The following is a 20,776-nucleotide window of genomic DNA, read 5'->3' as shown; positions in this document are numbered from 1 at the left end:
CTGCACACGCTTCCTGTTGCAGTAACGCAAGAGAAGAACACACGAACAAGGGAAGGAGGGGGGCTTAGCTAGCCAAACACCTATATGCCATATAAGGGAATAAGCTTAACCTTGCCAGCTGATTGGAGAATTTGAAGAGGTGGGAAGAGATGGGCAGACTCTCAGGTATAAAGATGCTTGTTTATTTGTATCTATGGGCCAGTCTTTTGGGAACGATCCCACTGGCCACCTCTGTGCACAGATTTCAATAAAACTTTTTTTTCCAAAGAAGAATCTTTCCTGGTGCTTTTTGCTCTCTCTTCGGCCCTGGGGACGCAGGCAAACGATTCCCTGGCAAGGATAAGGCTTCAGCCTTCAGTCACACAGTGGGGAGATGAGTGGGCCTGATGATTCAACTGCCTTTGCTGTTGCTTGTCTATGTAGTGCTTAACCATGGTTCAGTGTTACATGTGAACCAGTCCTTTTGACAGTCATACTGTGTTTTATATTCCTTCATGCAAACTCCCCCTCTTCCTCCAGCTCTGCAGAGCTGTCAAGCATAAGTTTGGTAATTATCTAAATTCTGTATATTCACTCCCTGTTTACTTAAGGATATATTTAAAAGTGAACAGAGGCAATTTCCTTGGCTCTAATTCAGTAGCTTGAGCTGTAATAACGATAGGAAAGTTCCTATGGGCACCTCCTCAGTTGGCTTGCTGATGCAATGACTAAATTTCAAAGGCTTAACCAGACTCTTCTGATTTTAAGTCTAGTCAGATATTAGGTGTCACGCTGAAAACTAGTAAAGGCCTGTTTGTAAATTTTTTAAAGACTGTATGCTCACTCTGGTAATTAAACTCATTTCATTTCTTCTTTGGGAAAGTATGCCAAAGTAGACAGCAGGGACCAGAAATGAATGTAGAATGAATTTTAAAGTGTGGCTGCAGATAGTCACTAATCACGTTGGAATCTGAGTCCAATCATCAGTATTATCCAAAATCATTCTCGTAGAAATGCCCCCATGCACAAATTAAAAACATATTTTAAAATGCTAGACTATCACTTGTTCCAAGCAGATTAGAATAATTTGAATGCCGAATGTCTCATCAATTCAGATTATTCCACAGAATAACAGGCTAGCTAACACCGTGGTGAATCATTACCTTGAGAAGGTAAGTGGGGATGTTGCTGAAGTCCACCGGCAATTTCAGAAGGAAACGAGCTGACAATTCACCAGTCTGTCAAGTGAAGAAAAAATAGTGAAACCTATGCTGAGCAATATCACTGTACAGCAGAAGCAAGAGCCAGAATCGTACATCAAACTTTTTGGAAGTTTCCTAATGCTTTCCTAACAATTTAGAGAGCTCACTCTAGCCATGAATGAAGCCAAGAATATATTTATAGTTTAGTAAGTAGTACACAAACGTGTCTTAGCACAACAGGGAAGGAAAGGTACTCGGAACACCCTTATGACAAAAAATACAGTGGTACCTCGGTTTACGAACTTAATCCATTCTGGAAGTCCGTTCTTAAACCAAAACCGTTCTGAAACTGAGGCGCACTTTCCCTCATGAGGCCTCCCGCTGCTGGTGCCCTTCCACCGGTTTGGCTTCCATTATAGACCGAGGTAAAGTTCACAAACTGGGACACTACTTCTGGTTTTGCAGAGTTCGTAAACCGAATCGTTCGTAAACAGGGCTGTTCTTAAACCGAGGTACCACTGTAATTATATTAGACTAGGTACCCTCCAAATGGTTTTTATTTATTTATTTGATTGATACTGTAAACTCTCTCCCATCATCAGATAGCCCAAGGGCAAATATGTCACAGTTAAAACAATTACAACTTACATTTAAAAACAAAAACAGAAAGTCAACAACAAAGCAGCAGTGCACAGAAATGCAGGAGAAGGCGAGAAATTCACACAGCAAAAGGCCCGAATAAAGACAACTCCCATCAGCCCTAGCAAACATGACCACTGGTCAGCGATAGAGGGAACTGCAGTTCAACAATATCTGGAGAGCAGATCATATATTATGCAGCTAGACCTTCCACATTATACTCATCATTATCTGATAATACTTTTTGCAGAGACAGGCTAAACTGAGTTGAAGCATTTGTATTCTTTGCTATGTTATTCCAACACCCATCTATGAACAGTCAACCTAAAAGAAAAACTCTGAAGGATAAATGTACATCAGAGAGCACTGTGCAAACTGCAGCCCAGTCAGTAATTAGTTTTCATAGAATGGGGGGGGGCAACACTTCGACCCCATCCTCCTGAAAGTGGTTGCTTGCCAGTAACTGCTGCAATCCTTTTCTCTACATCTGTTTGCCTCTAAATTAGCAGAGCAACAGAGTTAAAGAACAAAAGAGGGAGTAGACAGCAAGGACGGTAAATAGAGGTCAAGGAAGTTAGGCTGAGGATAAGGAAGGTAAATTGAGGACACCTCACATACTTTAAGAGCCACACGTCTAGCACAAATAACCTTTCCAAATCAATGGTTACAGTCCCCATAAAGAAAGGATTTCTATATTATTTTGCTAGTAGACTTACGATCACTTACCCAGTTGTTCTTTTTGCCAGCATAAATTTCCATGTTTTCTCCATACTGAGGTTCTTCAAGCAATGTTTGATATTCAAACATGAGGCGAGAGCTCTCACGTAGTCTGCTGCACTGGAACTGGTGATATTGTTGAACAAGTTCTTTTACAACAAGCAGCAGGCATTCTGGGTTCGAGGGATTCCATGAGGCCAAATTCTGTGTAATGAATTGAGACAATGACCAAGTTAATTCATGAAGATAGGAATACTAATACAATGGTACGTCGGGTTACAGATGCTTCAGGTTACAGACACTTCAGGTTACAGACTCAGCTAACCCAGAAATAGTACCTCGGGTTAAGAACTTTGCTTCAGGATGAGAACAGAAATCGCATGGCGGTGGCGCGGTGGCAGTGGGAGGCCCCATTAGCTAAAGTGGTACCTCAGGTTAAGAACAGTTTCAGGTTAAGAACGGACCTCCAGAACAAATTAAATTCTTAACCCAAGGTACCACTGTATACTGTATACCTGTATACAGTGGTACCTCTAGTTATGGACACAATCCATTCTAGGGTGCCGTTCGCACCCCCAAAAGTCTGCAAGTAGAGCGGTGCTTCTGCGCAAGCGTGGAGCTTGATAGAGCGCTTCTGCACATGTGCGAAGTGTGCAGAACGCTTCTGTGCATGCCATGTTCGGAAGCCGAAAAGACGCAACATGAACCTAATCCAACACGAGGTATGAGTGTAGTTGCTTTTTCACTGCCTGACCAAGGAAAGGTTTCGAGTTAGACCAAGCTGTAGGACATTCCACTTGCTTAAAAGAGCAAGTGAGTTAGAAACTCAAGTCCAATGCCTGCTAAAATGAAAACTTAGGGAGAATACAAGACAGATTAAAAAGATTTCTCACTCTCTACCTAACTGAGGCTATGATATTAAAGATAAGCTATGTTAGGAAGAACCTGTAGTGACATTATACTAAAGGGAGTAATTTACTTTCAGCATTGGAAATTCAGAGAAATAAAGTGATTTTTGTTCCACTGTCTCCTATAAGGCCCTAGACAAGGAGCATTGAATTTATGGGAGAAACTAGAGTTTATTCATACTTCCAAAGATAGGAAGGACTCAAGGACAAAAATAAAATATAAGCCTAAATGTTTAAAAGATAAAGTGGAATTAGGTTCTATCGACAGTGTGACATTTTATGGAAAGCTGGAGAAATTGTCTCTTCAATATCACCAAGGAAGAAGATGAAGTCTAGACAAAACGCTGGGCCGTGTTCAACTATAGTAACTTGTTGCATTAGCGGAAGCCAGCACAAAGATTCCTACTATTGCAAAGGGACTTCTCACTTCTGCCACTCCCATATATATTTCCCAAATCTGCTTCAAAGAGTTGTTAAATCCTCCAGAAGTGTGTGCGTGGAAATCACATGAGAGATTGTTCTGTCAGGCAAGTAGGAACACTTGAGCTAATGGTTCAATCTCCTTAGCACTCAATTGAATACAACATATTATTAATATTATTATTATTATTACTACTACTGCTGCTGCTGCTATAGTGTAATGCACATGGCACTTTGCAGAGTAAAAAGAGGACAGGTCCTTGCTTAGAAGTGCTTACAAATATAAATTTTATTAGAAGGGGAGAACATAGGAGAGGGGAGAAAAGTATGGGGAACAGGCAATCAACATGAGTAAGTAGGCACCAAGGCTATTTTTCAGTTACACATTAAGTAGAGGAGATGTCTGGGATCTTTCAGTGTGAGAAGGCCTGTGATCCTTGCCACATACTGTGATTTGAAAACTGGTAATTAGGTGCAATGGCTATCGAGGTGTTGTACAGATCAACTGGTCAGAAAGTTCACTTTTATCAGATTTTGTCAGCTAAGCCCACAGCATATCATGTAGGAAATCAATCTTGCATCACAAGGTCAGAAATCAAGCAAGCAGACATGTTCTGCATAGTTGCTATTTCCTTTCCACAAGCCTTTAAGCAAACAACTTTCCCAGAAAGTTGAAGGATGGAATGTGCCAGTAGGGGCTGACATCATTTTAATGAGAAATGGGAATGCCTTCTTCCCCCACTTTTTTCTATTGTATTGCATCACTAGTATTGTGTTAAAGGAAATGACCCACGTTTTAATAACTGTCCTACATTGGAGTGGATTATTTTTCCCAAGCACTAATGAGACAGAAAATCACACCCATATATGCTTTTTTAAAACAACTAACAAACATTTAGAGGGGAAAAAGCAGAAAGAGGAAGCTGTCATTTGTTCTTGTTCTGACAGCAGGGTTATTCTTGTCAAGCTGAACAATATTGCATCAGAACAGAGCTTTCAAATAGCTTCACCCTAACACATCAGTTTTAGACATAAAAATCATCTCACAAGATAGCTGTTTTGTTCCAACATTAACTATATATTTTTAAGTAAGTCATAAGAGAAAAATTACTTGGAGGATAAAAGAAAATGATGTTGAATCTGATAATGAAATACAAACACATAAGAATCAAAGTTGGGGGGGATCAATGAGAATCTTTATTTTATGTCAGACTTCTATATTTTAAACATTTAAGTTAAGTGTCTCTTTGAAAAAAATATATCCTGGTTTTAACTGAAGTCAGAACTTGAAATGTCGAAGTCTGCTTTTATAATCCGAAATGTATTAATTTAAAAACTGCTTTTCCATATAAAAAGAACAGGCACCGGTGGGTGTATGTATAAAGATGAAGGCCAAGCGTTACTGGGCAAACCACCAAGCCTTGTTTCTGTAGCGTTCTGGACAATTAAGATAGTCTTATCATCTCTTTCTATACAGAAAGAGAGACAAGCCAATGATCTGTTAGTTTCACAATTGTTTCCCTTATCAAAAATGACACAGTTTTGTGGCACAAGAGTCATGTGGGCTGCATGGCTAAAGGTTCTGCTTATGCCACCAGGAAATAGAAAGGCTCCATGCTGCTGCTGCAAACCAATCAGTTCAAATTGTTATAGGAACCAACTACCATGCACATTTCTTCAGGAAACACATGATTTAAAACAATTTTCTTCTGTCTTTTTCATGTTGATTTAATTGGCTTTTATTTAAACAAAACGACCCTGTTCTTAAAACGGTCATTTAGAACTACCAGCTTATCAAGAGATTTGTGATCAGCTGCAAAACAGAAACAGTTAACGAATAAACATGGCAGGCAGTAGGGAGATGACTTTCAATGAGCTCCTGTAAATCTAGGGCGGAGGAGCAGGAATGCACTCACTTTATTTGTACTATCCCCTCCCCACTACAGACAACCAAACTTGTGCACATTTTTTGGCCCCGAATATTTTGGATCCTAGCCATTACATATAACTAATTTGTTTTTGTCAAAGTAAATCAGAACAGTGGTCAGGCAGAAGGAAAACATAACACTGGAAGAACCATTTCTTCATGTTGTCAGTTCTTATAGCCTCTTAATAAACTTTTTTTGCCCAATCGGCACACAAAAGTCACACTATACTATGTCTGGCCGAGGAGCCACACACACTCTCCTGACTACACTCACATAAAACCCACCCTTAGAAGTGTAACCTCAGTTACTTATACTACTGTTCTGCATCAGGAACCAAAGTAAGGTACAAACTACAACGAGAAACATTTGTGCCAGCATCATTATTCCAGCAAGATGAGAAAAGCAATGGTACCAGATACAGGTTAGCACAGTTTCCAGATCTTCAACACAGAGAAATACGGTATAGCTGATTGTGCAGTACCACAGATATGGCAACACACACTGGCAGAAGCATCCTGCAGATGACTACCTTCTTTCCTGGCACATTCTAGGGCAGTATGACTGAAGACAGTTTTTCTGCCTTTACCAAATGCTTTCAAGTGGGTAAGATTCCAGGAAGCAATCCATCTCTTGAATTCATACGCTAATATTAAAAAAAGGAGTAAAACCACGAGTTGGGCAAAACTTTAGTTAGCTATGTTTCACCAGACTTCCATTTCCTTAAAAAAAAAAAGGGGGGGAGAGAAAAAGGAAGCTAGGCATCACAGTCACAAAAGACTGCATCCTCCTTTGATGTTATACAACGGAGGTCGCCAACATGGCACCTGACAAGTGTCAGTGTCTCCACCAGTTCCTCCCATAGTGCCCACAAAATAAGGTTGCCAGATTTTTTTCAATGAATCAGGGGACACTTTTCAACTTCAATAGATTTTGTATGGGGACTGATGTGTAAATCCAGCGACTGTCCCCAGGAAACGGGGATGTCTGGTAACCTTACCACAAAAGGTCTCAGTAAATATCCCCTTGAAAATCCACAGTGCACAAGAGACAGTTTGCTTTTCTACTCAGTTCCTGTTTGTATTAGCTTGGCCTCTCCTCCACTGAACATGCCCCCTTAAACATGGTATGTTTCAGTGGATAATCCACCCTCTCAGCAGAGGAGAGCAGCAAGGATTTTCTTTCTGCAAGGTGAATGACTGGTTTTCTAATCCCACCTTTTCCTCCAACGAGCTCAGGGCGGCATACAAGGTTTTCCTCCTTTGAGAGCCAGTGTGGTGTAGTGGTTAAGAGCGGTACACTCGTAATCTGGGGAACCGGGTTTGCGTCTCCGCTCCTCCACATGCAGCTTGAGCTAGTCACACTTCTCTGAAGTCTCTCAGCCCCACTGACCTCACAGAGTGTTTGTTGTGGGGGAGGAAGGGAAAGGAGAATGTTAGCCGCTTTGAGACTCTTTCGGGTAGTGATAAAGCGGGATATCAAATCCAAACTCTTCTTCTTCCTTTTCATTTAATTCCAAGAACAACCCTATGAGGTAGGTCGGGCTGAAAAGGCACTGACTGGTCCAAGGTCACCCAGTGAGTTTCATGGTTGTGCAGGGATTGGAGCCCTGGTCTCCCAGGTTCTAGTCCAACACTCTTAATTACGACACCACACTGACTCCTTAAGAGCTGCTGCAGGTGATGTAACAGATATTAAGTTGACTTAGTTAGGTAGATATAATAATGATAATATTTTATTATTTATACCCTGCCCATCTGGCTGGGCTTCTCCAGCCACTCTGGGCGGCTTCCAACAAAATATTAAAATACAGTAATGAATCAAACATTAAAAGCTTCCCTAAACAGGGCTGCCTTCAGATGTCTTCTAAAAGTCTGGTAGTTGTTGTTCTCTTTGACATCTGGTGGGAGGGCGTTCCACAGGGCTGGTGCCACTACTGAGAAGGCCCTCTGCCTGGTTCCCTGTACCTTGGCTTCTAGCAGTGAGGGAACCGCCAGAAGGCCCTCGGAGCTGGACCTCAGTGTCCGGGTAGAACGATGGGGGTGGAGACGCTCCTTCAGATATACTGGACCAAGGCCGATATACTGATGAATTAAAAACCATCAAGGTTGGAAAACATCAGTGTAATTTCTGCCTTTTATAAACATATAGCAAGCGAGGAAGTGTATAGTGGCAAGTCTTAATTCATAAAACTATATATGTGGAAGAGTACAGCAATTTTAGATTTGGAATGCTATTTTAACGCTGTTCCGATTAATTGCATTTAATATATATTTTACTATGGGTCGCCAATCAAATATTGCCATACCACCAATTTAACAATATTTTACTACAGGGATGTGTTCTATGAAATAGAAAATATTCTGGCATGGGAAGCAGCCTACCATTAGGTTTGCTGTTGCATGAGACCATGAAGAAAAGTCAGAAGGAAAGGTTGCTTGGTTCTCGCACTTGTGGGAGCTGCAACACACAATCACGCACTGTATTGACACCCTCTTTCCTGCTCAATAGTGATATAAGAGTCCCCACATGTCTTTTATAGTTGCTGTGTGCTTTATTTGCTTCTAGAAGACATTGAGGCCATTTGGCCTATCCCTTGAGTTCAAGGATATATGCCATTAACTCCTCCTTATATGCATGCATACAATATTGTTCTCTGAAAATAATTGATTTTAATCACCTGCTTCTTAATATACCTGTTAACTAACTAGGGGTTACACTGAGTATCTCTCTCTTTTGGTTCTATTAATTCAACAGCTGACTGCATTCGGGATCAGAAAACCCACTCTTTACCAGCGAATGGGAGCAAAAGGCATTCCGTGGAAGACTCTAATTGCTGTTTGTTTTGATTCAGCGTTAAAGAGCGAGTTTTCCTGGGGACAATAGCGGGACATAGACTGGGAAAAGACAGAGCCTAGAATGCATGTAAGGCAAAAGGGAACCGTGGACGAGCCCTATGTTAGGCAAAGAAGAATTTTTGGTATAAATATAGAAATGAGCTGAGCAACTGTACCTTTGCCATGAACAGGCAGAGGGTTGGACTAGATTATATTTGAGGACCCTTCCAACTCTATGATTCTAACATCAACCAAAATATTATGTGCACAAGACAGCCAAAGATGTCAAGCACTTTCAAATCCTAGTAATTTCAAGCGAAGAGAGTTCAACATATGCTTTCTTCATACCTTCAAGGAGGTTTAAAAGTGCTCAGCTGCTTTGGCTATATCACGCCCCAGGTTTCCAGATACTACTTATTTTATTTATTACTAACCATATGCACTTTGGAATGTTTCAGATTACATGATAGCCCGTATGGCATTTATTTATTTTTTATTTATACCCCGCCCTTCCTGGTTTAAAAACCGGGCTCAGGGCGGCTAACAGCAAATATAAAACATTGATTAAAATGCGACTTTAAAACAGCATAAAATGCAGCAACAATATCAATAAAATTCAAAAATTCAGGGGTCATTTTTTTTGGGGGGGACCCAATCAGTAGACATCAAATGATCACCAGGGCTAACTGGCCAAGTTGGTCCTACTAGGGCCAGCAAGGAGACCAGGGAAGAATTTAAATGTGGGGTCCCAGAAAGGGTTTCTTCATAGAAGAGAAAAGGGGAAAATGGAATAGAGGATCAGGCTAATTCAAATTGGTTAGAAACAATTAACCACACCAAATACACAGTAGATAAGTTAACATATGCAAAGACAAGTTGCACCATCCATCTTATACAGACAAAATACAACCATGCTACAGGATCTTTTATTTATTTTGATTTCCAGCCCACTCCTATGGCTTTGGAAAGCATACTGAAGTGCATCCCCTCTAGCCTCCACTTTTTAAAAACCACTCAGGGCAAGAAAAGGAAAACTGGATACTTAGAAATTATTGCAGCTCAATCATAGTGAGAGAACAGTACTCCATTCTAAAAGGAAGCAACCAATATTACTTATCGCTACCATGACGGATGTCACATGGTTGAAGTCCTACAACAACTGACTGCAGGAGAACTGCTGCCTGCCATCTCAACATGCTTAGCGACCACCCATTTCAATCAGCTAGTTTTGGCTCATAGGATATTTAACCAGCCATTAGAAGTCGAGATCTGAACGGTCAAGACAATGCTTGTCAGGATGGAGCTTGTGTGCCTGTAAGACATCTTTCCCATACATGTGGTATGGTCTCTTTCTAAAACCAGGAACAATCTGCATAAGATGCAATTTGTTCCTGTCATTAAGAGAATAAGCAAATCATTTCTTAATTAAATGGAACTTGTTTTTCTTAAGAATGTGCTTAAAGCATCCAGGTTGCCGGAATATCTTCCAGGAACGTGACTTTGAAGAAGACAGCTTGCTACTGTTTTTTCTGGCTGTACTACAGAAAACAGCAAGATCTTCAGTTGGTGCACTGTTTTTTTTGTGTGTGTTTTTTTTTAGGGAGTATAGAATTAAGTGCAATAATTGTCAAGGAAATAAATGTCAGGAAACACAAGAATCAAGCCCTTGATAGCAGTTAATAAGATTAAATTTATGCAGAGCCTTTCTTCACGGATTAATTGCAAACACTGTACAAGTTCAACATGTAAGCAAAAGAGATTTGCTATAAAAGGTCTATCGAAAACATTTTATTCTGAAGCAGTTTTGATATGTACCAATGCTCATAAACCAACAGAAAAATACGAATATTTATCTGATAACTGTTCCAGTCTCCTTCTATTCAATCACCTTCTCAGCCACAAGCATTTGTTTCCACTTATATCCAAAGTGTCCACTTCAAGGGAGTATCAGAATCCATTTATATGTTACAGCTTTAGGCACACACTTAAAATATTTAAACATACACCTGAAATGTAAAAATGTGAAAGTTACAGACAGGTGTTTGCAAACACCTGTAGTAGGCAGGCACACCGGTCAGGGAATTAGGATAGGCCAACCCTTTGGCAATAAGAACATAAAAGCAGCTCTGCTGGGCCACACCAAAAGCCCATCTGGTCCAGCATTTTGTTCCCAATAGCAGCCAAACAGATGCCTATGGAATGCCCACAAGCAGGACATGAGCTCAACAGCACTCTGCTGCTTATGTTCTCCAGGAACTGGTATTCAAAAACATACTGCCTCTGAGTCTCAAAATAGTATTCAGTCCTGACTAGTAGCCACTGATGGCCATATTCTTCATGAATTGGTCTAACCTCCTGTTCAAGTTGGCAGCCGTAACTACATCCCGTGGAAGCAAATTCTGTACTGAAAAGCTCTGTGTGAAATAGCACCTTCTTTTGCCCTTCCTGAATTTCGCTTCATTCAGCTTCACTGGACAATCCTGGGTTCTACTATTATGAAAGAGGGAGAAAATTGTATCTGTATTCAGTGTCTCCACACCAGCCATAGTTTTTATGCACCTCTAACATGCCCTCTAACATGTGGGTTAAACCACAGAGCCTAGGACTTGCCGATCATTAGATCGGCGGTTCGAATCCCTGCGACGGGGTGAGCTCCTGTTGCTCTGTCCCAGCTCCTGCCAACCTAGCAGTTCGAAAGCATGAAGTGCAAGAAGATAAATAGGTACCGTTCCAGCGGGAAGGTAAACGGCGTTTCCGTGCGCTGCTCTGGTTTGCCAGAAGTGGCTTAGTCATGCTGGCCACATGACCCGGAAGTTGTACGCCGGCTCCCTCGGCCATTAAAGCGAGATGAGCGCCGCAACCCCAGAGTCGGTCACGACTGGACCTAATGGTCAGGGGTCCCTTTACCTTTACCTAACATGTCCTCTAACCTTCCCCCTTCCTCATAGAGAATTACTCCAGCTCACTGATCCTTTTAGTTGCTCTTTTCTGCAGTCTCAGAGTCTCTGTGTAATGTATGAAAGTAGCTCTGAATATACTACAAATTATTTACCATTCAAATTGTAACCATGCAGTGTGTCCCCTTAAGTGTACACAACCAACAGTTGGCTAGTATTTCTTCTTCTCATAGTCCAAAATAGACTTGATCAACCAAACTTATACTTAAAAGTAATTGTTATTCACCTACAGATGGCAACCATTTTCTGCATGCTCAATTGATGAGCGACCACCAATTGGCCTGGCTCCTTTTGGACCGAGAAGATGGGCTCTCTCTAGATGCTCACAGGGGCCAGGAACAGAACCCCAGCGCAAAATGGTCACCGCCTATAAATCAGCTTGCCTCTAAGTAAGCAGACTTTGGATGAAAGTGTAGATGAGAAAAGTTTTACAACTTCTACCCCAATACAACATATTATTGGTTTCCTTTTCCAATTATAAAATGTCAAAAATCAAGGCAAACTGTATTGCTATATAGGAGAAAAATCAAAACAAAAAGGAACCCCCGTAAGAAAGATATTTCTGTTCCAAGTAGAACAGAAGTTACAAACTGAATTTTTTTTTTAAAAGGGGATTAACTACAGCTAATTATTTCCTAAATGACATGCACTAATCAGACAAATTACATGTTTTACTTGCACATTCACAAGCAGTTACTTTCTCTCTGGAAAAATTCTTATGGTCCAATAATTAGAACCTAAAGGGCACAGAATTGTTAATTTCAATGATTTCTCATTAAAAAATGAAATTAAAAGGCAGCAATTAGAAAGATACTTTTTTTCAACTTTCAAAATGTGCTTCTAGGAGACTCACTGCCTCCTAGCTAAGCTTCAGCATTGGCTGCATACACAAACTGTGGCTTAGCATAGGGCGCCTAAACTACAGCCCTCCAGCTATTGCAGGATTAGAACTCCCCTCCTTGACCATTGGTCATGCTTCCTGGGGCTGATGGGAGTTGGAGTCCAACATCTGGAGAGCCACATGCTAGTTACCCCTTGCTTTGCACTACTGTATATGGATAAAACTACTGCATTTATATAAATGTATTACTTGGATGAGGCCAGATCATTATCTTTAGCCATGGAGTAGTTTCTTTTCATAATATAAACATAGTGCAACAAAAACAGTTTCTCAAGGGAGGGATGATCTGTTTACCACCTTAGACAATGACATCCCTTTTTTCTGAAGGGCTATCCATCTAGCATACTTGATTCTTGCATCCTCCCTTCCTGAAAGCATGCCTATCCTTATTACAAAACACACACCTAAATCTTCAGCTTTCAGAGTGTTGCCTAACATGATGAAACCTGGAGTACACCTTCACTTCACGTCCATGCTTCAAGGTATGAATACAGAACCTCACCCTCACAAATAGTACTTTCTGTACTATAGAATTAGCCCTTCTTAAAACCTATACATTGTTTATTAGAGGGAAGTCTAACCTGTTATTAGGCCCACAGCAAGGCGTTTTACAATGAGAGAGCTAAAGACATCAGATGAAACGTCTCCCATGGCCTCTACTTCTAATCTTCCCGAATGAATACTGTTCCATGCCTTTGGTCTCTACCACTCCACTCCCGGGATTGCAAGAGATGGTTATGTGGAAAGAGTTCCTCAGAGTTCCCCACTACAATATCCTACCCATATAAGAATTAAACCCTTCTTATCCTTGAAAGGCCTGCTGTCTCAAGGCAAGAATGTTGCGGTCCACAAAAATGAAAAATGGATTGATCATGAAAGGCAGAAAAGTGACAGTGGAAGTCCAGCTCCATAACAGTAGCAGGAAAAACAGATAACTCATCAGAAAAGGAAAGATTACAATGTGATCACTTTAAGGGCCATGTGGCAGCAGATTTCTTATAAAAAAAAGTATAAGTATTGAAAACCCAGAGGAATATGCAAACTTTTTCAGCAGATGTCACAACTCTGTCAGGCAATGGAAGTCTCTCTCCAGAATTGTAGTTTTTAGCTAACTGTAATGTATTCTCTACGAAAACTGAGTTACCACAATTATTCAATTGGTATGCTATAGAAAAAATGACCAACTATTGACAGCACCCTGATTCACGAAATTTAGGCAAAATCTAATTTACATTAGGATAATGAAAGAACGTACATGTATAAAGGGAGCAGCGAAAATGCAAGACTGAAAATCTTTGTTGGGTTTGCAAATTTCAGTTCAATTTTTTTTTAATTGGTTTTGTGCGTTTTCAGCCCGCTGCTGCAACCAATAGCTGAAGGTACTTATTAATTATAATTATAATAATTCAACCACATCATTAGCAAAATGCAGTTAAAAATACAGAACACATTATAATACAAAGAATCCACTAACAACAATTAGAGCAATAAATAAGCAACTTGGCCCCACCACCAAATGCCTGCCAGCACAGGCAAGGCTTGCCAATATGAAGGTGGGTGAACACACGTCATTCCAGAGCTTGAGGGCCACGGATAAGCAGCCAAGTAGGTGTCTGTATAAATGACAGCACACAAAACACTAGAGATGTACTCACATGTAAAGCTGAGGGATCAGGAAGGAATTCAGCATCCTCTCCAAAGATGAAGTCAGGAGGCAGTTCTGGATAGTAGGCATTAAAAATTATATCCCCTAAAACAAGCAGACAAGTAAGGAAATGGCTTAAGTACCACAATAGCAAAGAAAAGTCTATACACACTGACTGCATTCAGGTGCAATGCAAGTCCATGGTGAGGCTAAACTATTAGCATTGTCTAAAGCACTTTCTGTAAGACAACTTGTATACATAAATTCTATACTTAAAAGTCTCCCACAACTTAGTCCGGAAGATGTATTGGCTCCTTAAAATACTGTTCTAATGGAAAAAATATGTTACTATGAACCTGTCATATAATATAATATAATATTGATGCTACCTTTGAAGACCATTTGGAAACTGCAGTTGGTCTAGAATTATTGTTGATATTTTTATTAACATTTATTAGACACTTTATCTCGTTGCAGACAACTCAATGCAGAGGTCAGACTAAGACTATCCATCACAGTGACTCCCAACTGGTTTCCAGGCAAGTTGATACACGAAGAGCCACCTGCTGCCAAGTGTGTACCTGTCCAGGTACGGAGGTCATCACCCAAGTCCCTGTTTCATGTTCTGCAACCATAGGCTCGCTTAGGCAATCCCAGTACTGTTTCTTTTATTGTCCTCAGATTACAGAACAGCTTCCCAAGGGAGGCTCAGCTGGTCCCTTCCCTGGCATCCTTTCTGATACAGTACAAGCAAAATGCTTCTCTCTTACAGAGAACCCTTGAGAAGCAAAGGCTAACCCACTTCAATTGTAACTTTTTGTTCTCTTACTTATTACTTCTTTATGTGTGTGTTTTTTGTTATCTTTTAAGCTCCCTGGGTGCTTTTGAGGACAGAATTAGTCAGATATACATTTTAAACATAAGGGACATATGGGTGCAAGGCTTTGCCTCCCCGCCCCTTTGCCCACATGTATGAAACTTATTTGCTATTCCAATATAGATCAGAGGTTGCCAACCTTTGTGGACCAGTGGGAACATTATGAATTTTGAGAACATGCTTTGGGAGCCAAGTGAGTGTGTCATAGCGCAAGGCTGCTTGGGGGAGGGGAGGATGGCAGAACACAAAATTAGAGAGCACTGTCAGGGTAAAGCTTTTCCCAAAATTGTATTTCTATACTAGAAAAGGTTTGGTCTGTTGAATTTCTGCCTGACACATACTGTTAAAGGCACAATAACCCTTTATTCCTCAATGCCAACACTAAATCAAAGCTCAGGCTGCCATCCTGTACCTTAGAGTAAACCCCATTAAACTCGAAGAGATGTACTTCTCAGTAGACATGTATACCAGGGTACTGTAAATTAGCTGTACAGTGAAATCTTAATGAGTGCCTGATCTTTAGCTCCTGCACAGCTGAAGACATGACTAAGCCTCTTTACAAAGTTTTCACCTTTGCCTTTGGTGAGAAGGGGGCAGGGTTCTTTAATATCACCCACACTTATTTGCAGAAAATTACTTTTAGGGACTACCTGATCTCAAGACAATCCCGCCACGTTAAAGATGCATCCTGGTTGCTATGGAAAAGGAAGGGCAAACTACAGAGATTCCAAGGACTAGAACATTAGATAAAAGCAGAAAAAGCACACTAAATGGGAGTAGGAAACAGCAGCCCTTTACAACCCCAGGGACTCCTATTGCAAACAGCTCACCAATAACAACTCTTACCCATTGGCTAAAAACACTGACAAGCAGGAGCAGTCAGGCTGGCTCATTTCACAGAAATCACTTAGAAGGGTACCTGCACATTTTACTTCCTAACTTTCTTACTAGGAGGGCTAAATACTATTTTTTAATGAAAGTTCAGAGCATGGGTCCCTGGCTGGGGGTGCCAGTGAAGACTCTGCAGGTGTCATGGTGCCCATGGGCACTGTGTTGTAGACCCCCGATTCTAGATTGTAACTGTATTGTATTCATTACAATTCATTTGTGGTTAAATGATTCAAGGTTACTTGAATCCAAGCCTCTGTTTTTAAGCATCACTTAAATGACAATACTGCTGGTTCTTATATGGTTGTGCTCTGTTAATTATATGCTTATTATATTGTATTTTCTACTACAAACAGCTTTGGTTTTAACAGGAAAGTGGAGTATAAACATAGCAAAGAATAAACTAAACCACATCTGCAAAGTGCTAATCTTTCTTAATAGATCACAACGAGGATTGATAGCCTTGGCAAAATTGGTATTTGATGAAGTTCAAGAGACTATGAAACAAGGACAGACAATAAATCAAAGTGACATAAACGTGCAATTTGGAGGGATTTGTTCACATCTGAATGCCAAGGAACTTTAAACAATTAGGGAACAGTGTAAACTAGCTATCAGTTTCAATACAAGATGCACTGTGTTGCCACAAAGTCAATTCCTAACATGGTAAATTCAGTTTTCCCATTGACTTCCAGGGAGAGAAAAAGTCAAAACAGTGGTACTTCCCAAATGCCAACTGATTAACACACCAGAATAAGCTACCTGGATTTGAAGTATGGCAGCTGTTGTGAATGATAATTTGGAGGAGGAAAACTGATCTCTTACAAAGAGGATGCAGTGGTTAGCCGCAAAGGAAGTAGGCACTTCAGCTTGTACTCAGCACCAATCTCACAAGACAAAACCATGAACACTTCAAAATGTTCCTGTTACGACATTCAGTGACCATTTTTCATAGAATTATTCTGCTTTCAAAAGATAACAGCCACACATCTAGCAACAGGATGTTTGGTGTTCCTGTACATTGTTGTCTGCTTATAGTAATAATTTCCACAAGTGCCAATTATGAATGTCCTTTGCCCATCAAAAAACATTTTGTTCTGAACCACAAACACTGTCATTCATAATGCTTCCACATATTAACACTTTTCATCTGCTACTTATTTGCAGCTATATCATATCTATATTTGCATGGGTTTAAATATGCATTCTCTCTTAGCATAGATTTTTCATTTGAGTAGATCTGACTCAAAAAAACTTGCTGCCAATCTTGCTGGATTTGTAAAGAGAGGCATGTGTAATATTGGGAAGTTGTTATATTCAGCAGACCATAACACTGAAGTATATTCTTTCTCGGTACTGTTGCAATCCTATAAGGACCCAACAATAATCATCATGGGGCAGGTTTCACCTGTTGCTTTGTAATTGTTTTAATATTTTGTTCATCACAATCTTGTCACCTCCAACTTCACCACCATCCTGTACTGTAGGCTAGGTTAAAATAGCAAACATCATATAGACAGCTCCATGGATGAACAGGGTTTGAACTGAGGTTTCATGTGACCTTCTAGATGTTGTTGGACTGCAACTCCAATCATCCATTGGTCATGCTGGATGAGGCTGAGAAGTATTGGAGTCTAAGTACATATGAAGAATCATAGGTTCCCCAGGCTAGTTTAAGAGCAGTACGACTTCTTTAAAAAATCATGATGTGAAATCTTTTTCTTCATCGTATATATCCAAATACATGGAACTATGCCACTGGAATTTTACCTGATATCACAGAAAAAGCCTAATGTTTTGTTTCAGACAATTCAGATACTGTTTTGTGACATAAGATGTTAAAAAATTCATAAATTGCCTAAATAATTATTCTTTTTCAGATATAATGCAGTTAGGAAAAAGCTGCCACCCGAGTTTATGTGTAATCTCAACATTTAAACTGTATAAGCACGTACTCTGGATGATAAAACATTTCCTACATTTTAGGAACACAAAAGCTTCTATGCTCTACTAAAATACATAGACTACTTGCTACTTGTTTTCTAGTTGTCTTTTACTGACAATTCAGAAAGCCAGTCTTAGCAACTAGAATAAGATGGTAGAATATAATTTTCTCCTTCTCAGCGATTACATGAGTATATATGAAATAGAAAAAAAAACTGCAAGAGTAGCGGTTAAACAATTTACATTAGCTTGCAATATGTCCTCTTGTTCAGATATATTGGTGCAGCTTGTACAGGTCAGAGGCCACCCAGGCACCTTAGAAATAACCTATCATTCTCATTGGGTGGCCATTTAAACATGAATGACAGAGGCTTGTAAACACCAATACAAAGAGACCTGTGCATGTTCAGGCAACTGAGAACGAAGCCCTTGAACTAGGAAGAAATAGACGACTTATAAGGCTAAGGCAGTGTACACACCAGAATGGTAATACGCACATGTGTCACACAGATCTGATTTTTCCATGCAAGCTTTTCTGCATGTCTGTCAACAGAGGAGCACTTTCAAATGTACTTTGTCTCAAGAGATTTTTGTTTTCCAGCTACACTACTGGGCAGTGCTTGAGGGGATGTATTCAAATTGTGTGCTGTTGTCCCCTTGCCTCAATTAGTACTTCCTCAATCACTCCAAGTTCTGGAAATCTGAGGGTCACTGTGGGAATGCATGCAAGTATTTGTTCACCTGTGCCTAACACATTTTTTAAAATCTTTTTTTAGATACGGGTTTTCCAATATAGCATATTACACAAAACACTGGGTTTATTAAAAGAACCCCAATTGTGTTTGCCCCACTTTATCCATCAATTGGGAATGTCCAAATTAAACAGGGGGTAGGGAGCGATGGCTGCCACTTGGATGAGGACAATGTCAGGTGGATGTGAAAAACATGCACACCTCAAATTCACTTTAAACTGCTGTGTGTACACAGCCAAAAAGACTAACATCAAGCACATCAATGGCTAAACCCTCTTCCATAGAGTAAATACTGATTTTTGAAAAACTATTTCTACACGAGGCCCAAAAAAGTTACCTGTCTGAATTTCCCACATAACAGCAACTCATGAAAAATGATTCCCCTCATTAATATGGGACTTGGTTCATTTTGTCTAACTATCTGATATATTTTAATAAACTCACCTGGAGAAAGAATTACGTAATGAATGCTAGTGTGTCATGAGGATATTCACACCCTACCTTAAAGCAGAAGCTTGGATAAGATCAGCTTCATGTCCTTTGTATATGAGCTCCCTATCGATATTCCAGAATCTGATAGCTGGCTACCAAACCAAGCAATACTCATGACCGCTGGGAGGAGCACAGAGAGAAGAAACATCATGGTGCATATATAACAGTGAAACTGGGTGCCTTCATCTTCCCCAGCTGTAATAAAACATGCCTCTCTCATATAGGTCTCTACAGCCACAGCAGGTGCTGTAACTCACCAACGGTTTGACCTTACCCTCAATGACACACTCTCCCATTGTTTCTTGAGAACTCATTGCCTTTTTAGGAAATGAGCATCACATTTGGTCAATTACAGCAATAAAGAAATTAAAAGCTATACTTGCTCCTTTGTTTCCTGATGCCATTTTCCTTTCATGTGACTTACACAATTAACAGTTTCAAAGATCTCAGTCTAATATAAAACCACACACAGGCAACAGAATGAACTCTAAAAGTGGTAACCCACAAAACCAGATGCTACCACATCATGTAAGATGCCATCTTTAACTCCATTGAATTAGATGTTTCCACCACTGATGCAATAGGTTTGGATTGCATCTTAGGGGGTGATTCACTGACCACTTCCCACTTGCTTTCTCCCACTGACTTCAAAACACTTTCTTGGTTTATGGTCCACTTTAAGAGTGATGTGATGTGGAGTGTGTGAGAGTGATGTAGTCCAAACTGAGATCTGTCAACCAACGCCTGTACAGAAGAACAGACACTTACTAGAAAAGCTTCACCATTAGAACAACAACTGCCCACAAAAAGCAACCAAAAAGATCAATAGAATTAGAAACTCCCCTATTCTTAAAACAGAGCCCCACATACTGCCAGAGACTGATGACTGCACAGGAGAGAGCTGAGACCTTTGGAAACCTGCCTGCCAGGCTCAATTCCTCCACCTCCCAGGACTAAGGACCTGGGCATACATCCCTCAAGGCCAAATGCCTTCCCCAGAAGGGACTCCACTGGGTTTGCTGCACAGGCAGATTTTTTTTATTCCCCAGCTGCAACAGGGACAGATCTACTAGACCAACTGCCAGATCATGTCACCTGCAGGAGAGACGAGCCCTCGCGGTTTAAAAAGACTGAACTGGAGGGGAGACCTGCCCTTCAGTGCCTCATCCAATCTTGCCTCCCCATTCCCTGCACTGCACTCTCTCCTCAAGCCAGGCATTTCTTGGATGCAGAACAAGGGCTGCAATGGCTGCTGTCGTGAGAGCCAGTTCCATAAAGCCTGGAAGCTTTGACAAGGTTGATTAACAAACTGGTAAAAGGGAGTCAATGCACATGCATATTTTAACAGATATAGAAGATGCAACAGAAACACCTCTAATCTGTTTATTTAAAACATGTGTTACCCCACGCTTCAACTTTACAACTCCCAAGGCAGCTTAACAATACATGGGGAGGAATACAACATCATGCTAAGCCCATCGCTCCATCAGGGCAATCCTTTTGGCTTGCCAGATGGAAAAAAACCCACCCTTCCTTCTCCTGTATGCTGTTCTGGCTAGTTTCCTGATACCCTTTACCCCGTGAGCTTATTTCAGGGGACACGGGGGTGGGAGGGAGAAAGCCTCATTGCATGAGCAGTACTCATTGTGCAGGGTTTCTGCTAATGGGACTCACTGGTTCAATTATGTTCATT

The 20,776-nt window shown here is 40.6% G+C and overlaps 1 protein-coding gene across 1 annotated transcript in view; it reads right to left on the bottom strand.

Moving 5' to 3' along the window:
• BABAM2 (BRISC and BRCA1 A complex member 2) overlaps positions 1-20,776 on the bottom strand; it is a 140,770-nt gene that overhangs the window by 111,783 nt on the left and 8,211 nt on the right. The window contains exons 4-6 of the mRNA XM_053382959.1: positions 14,141-14,235; positions 2,547-2,741; positions 1,143-1,217 (exon numbers count right to left, since the gene is read on the bottom strand). Of these exons, the coding sequence (XP_053238934.1) occupies positions 1,143-1,217; positions 2,547-2,741; positions 14,141-14,235 (365 nt within the window). The remainder of the gene's footprint in view (positions 1-1,142; positions 1,218-2,546; positions 2,742-14,140; positions 14,236-20,776) is intronic.

Source organism: Podarcis raffonei, chromosome 3 (assembly GCF_027172205.1).
Source record: "Podarcis raffonei isolate rPodRaf1 chromosome 3, rPodRaf1.pri, whole genome shotgun sequence".
NCBI classification, from domain to species: domain Eukaryota; kingdom Metazoa; phylum Chordata; class Lepidosauria; order Squamata; family Lacertidae; genus Podarcis; species Podarcis raffonei.
This window is presented reverse-complemented; position numbering and strand designations above follow the sequence as displayed.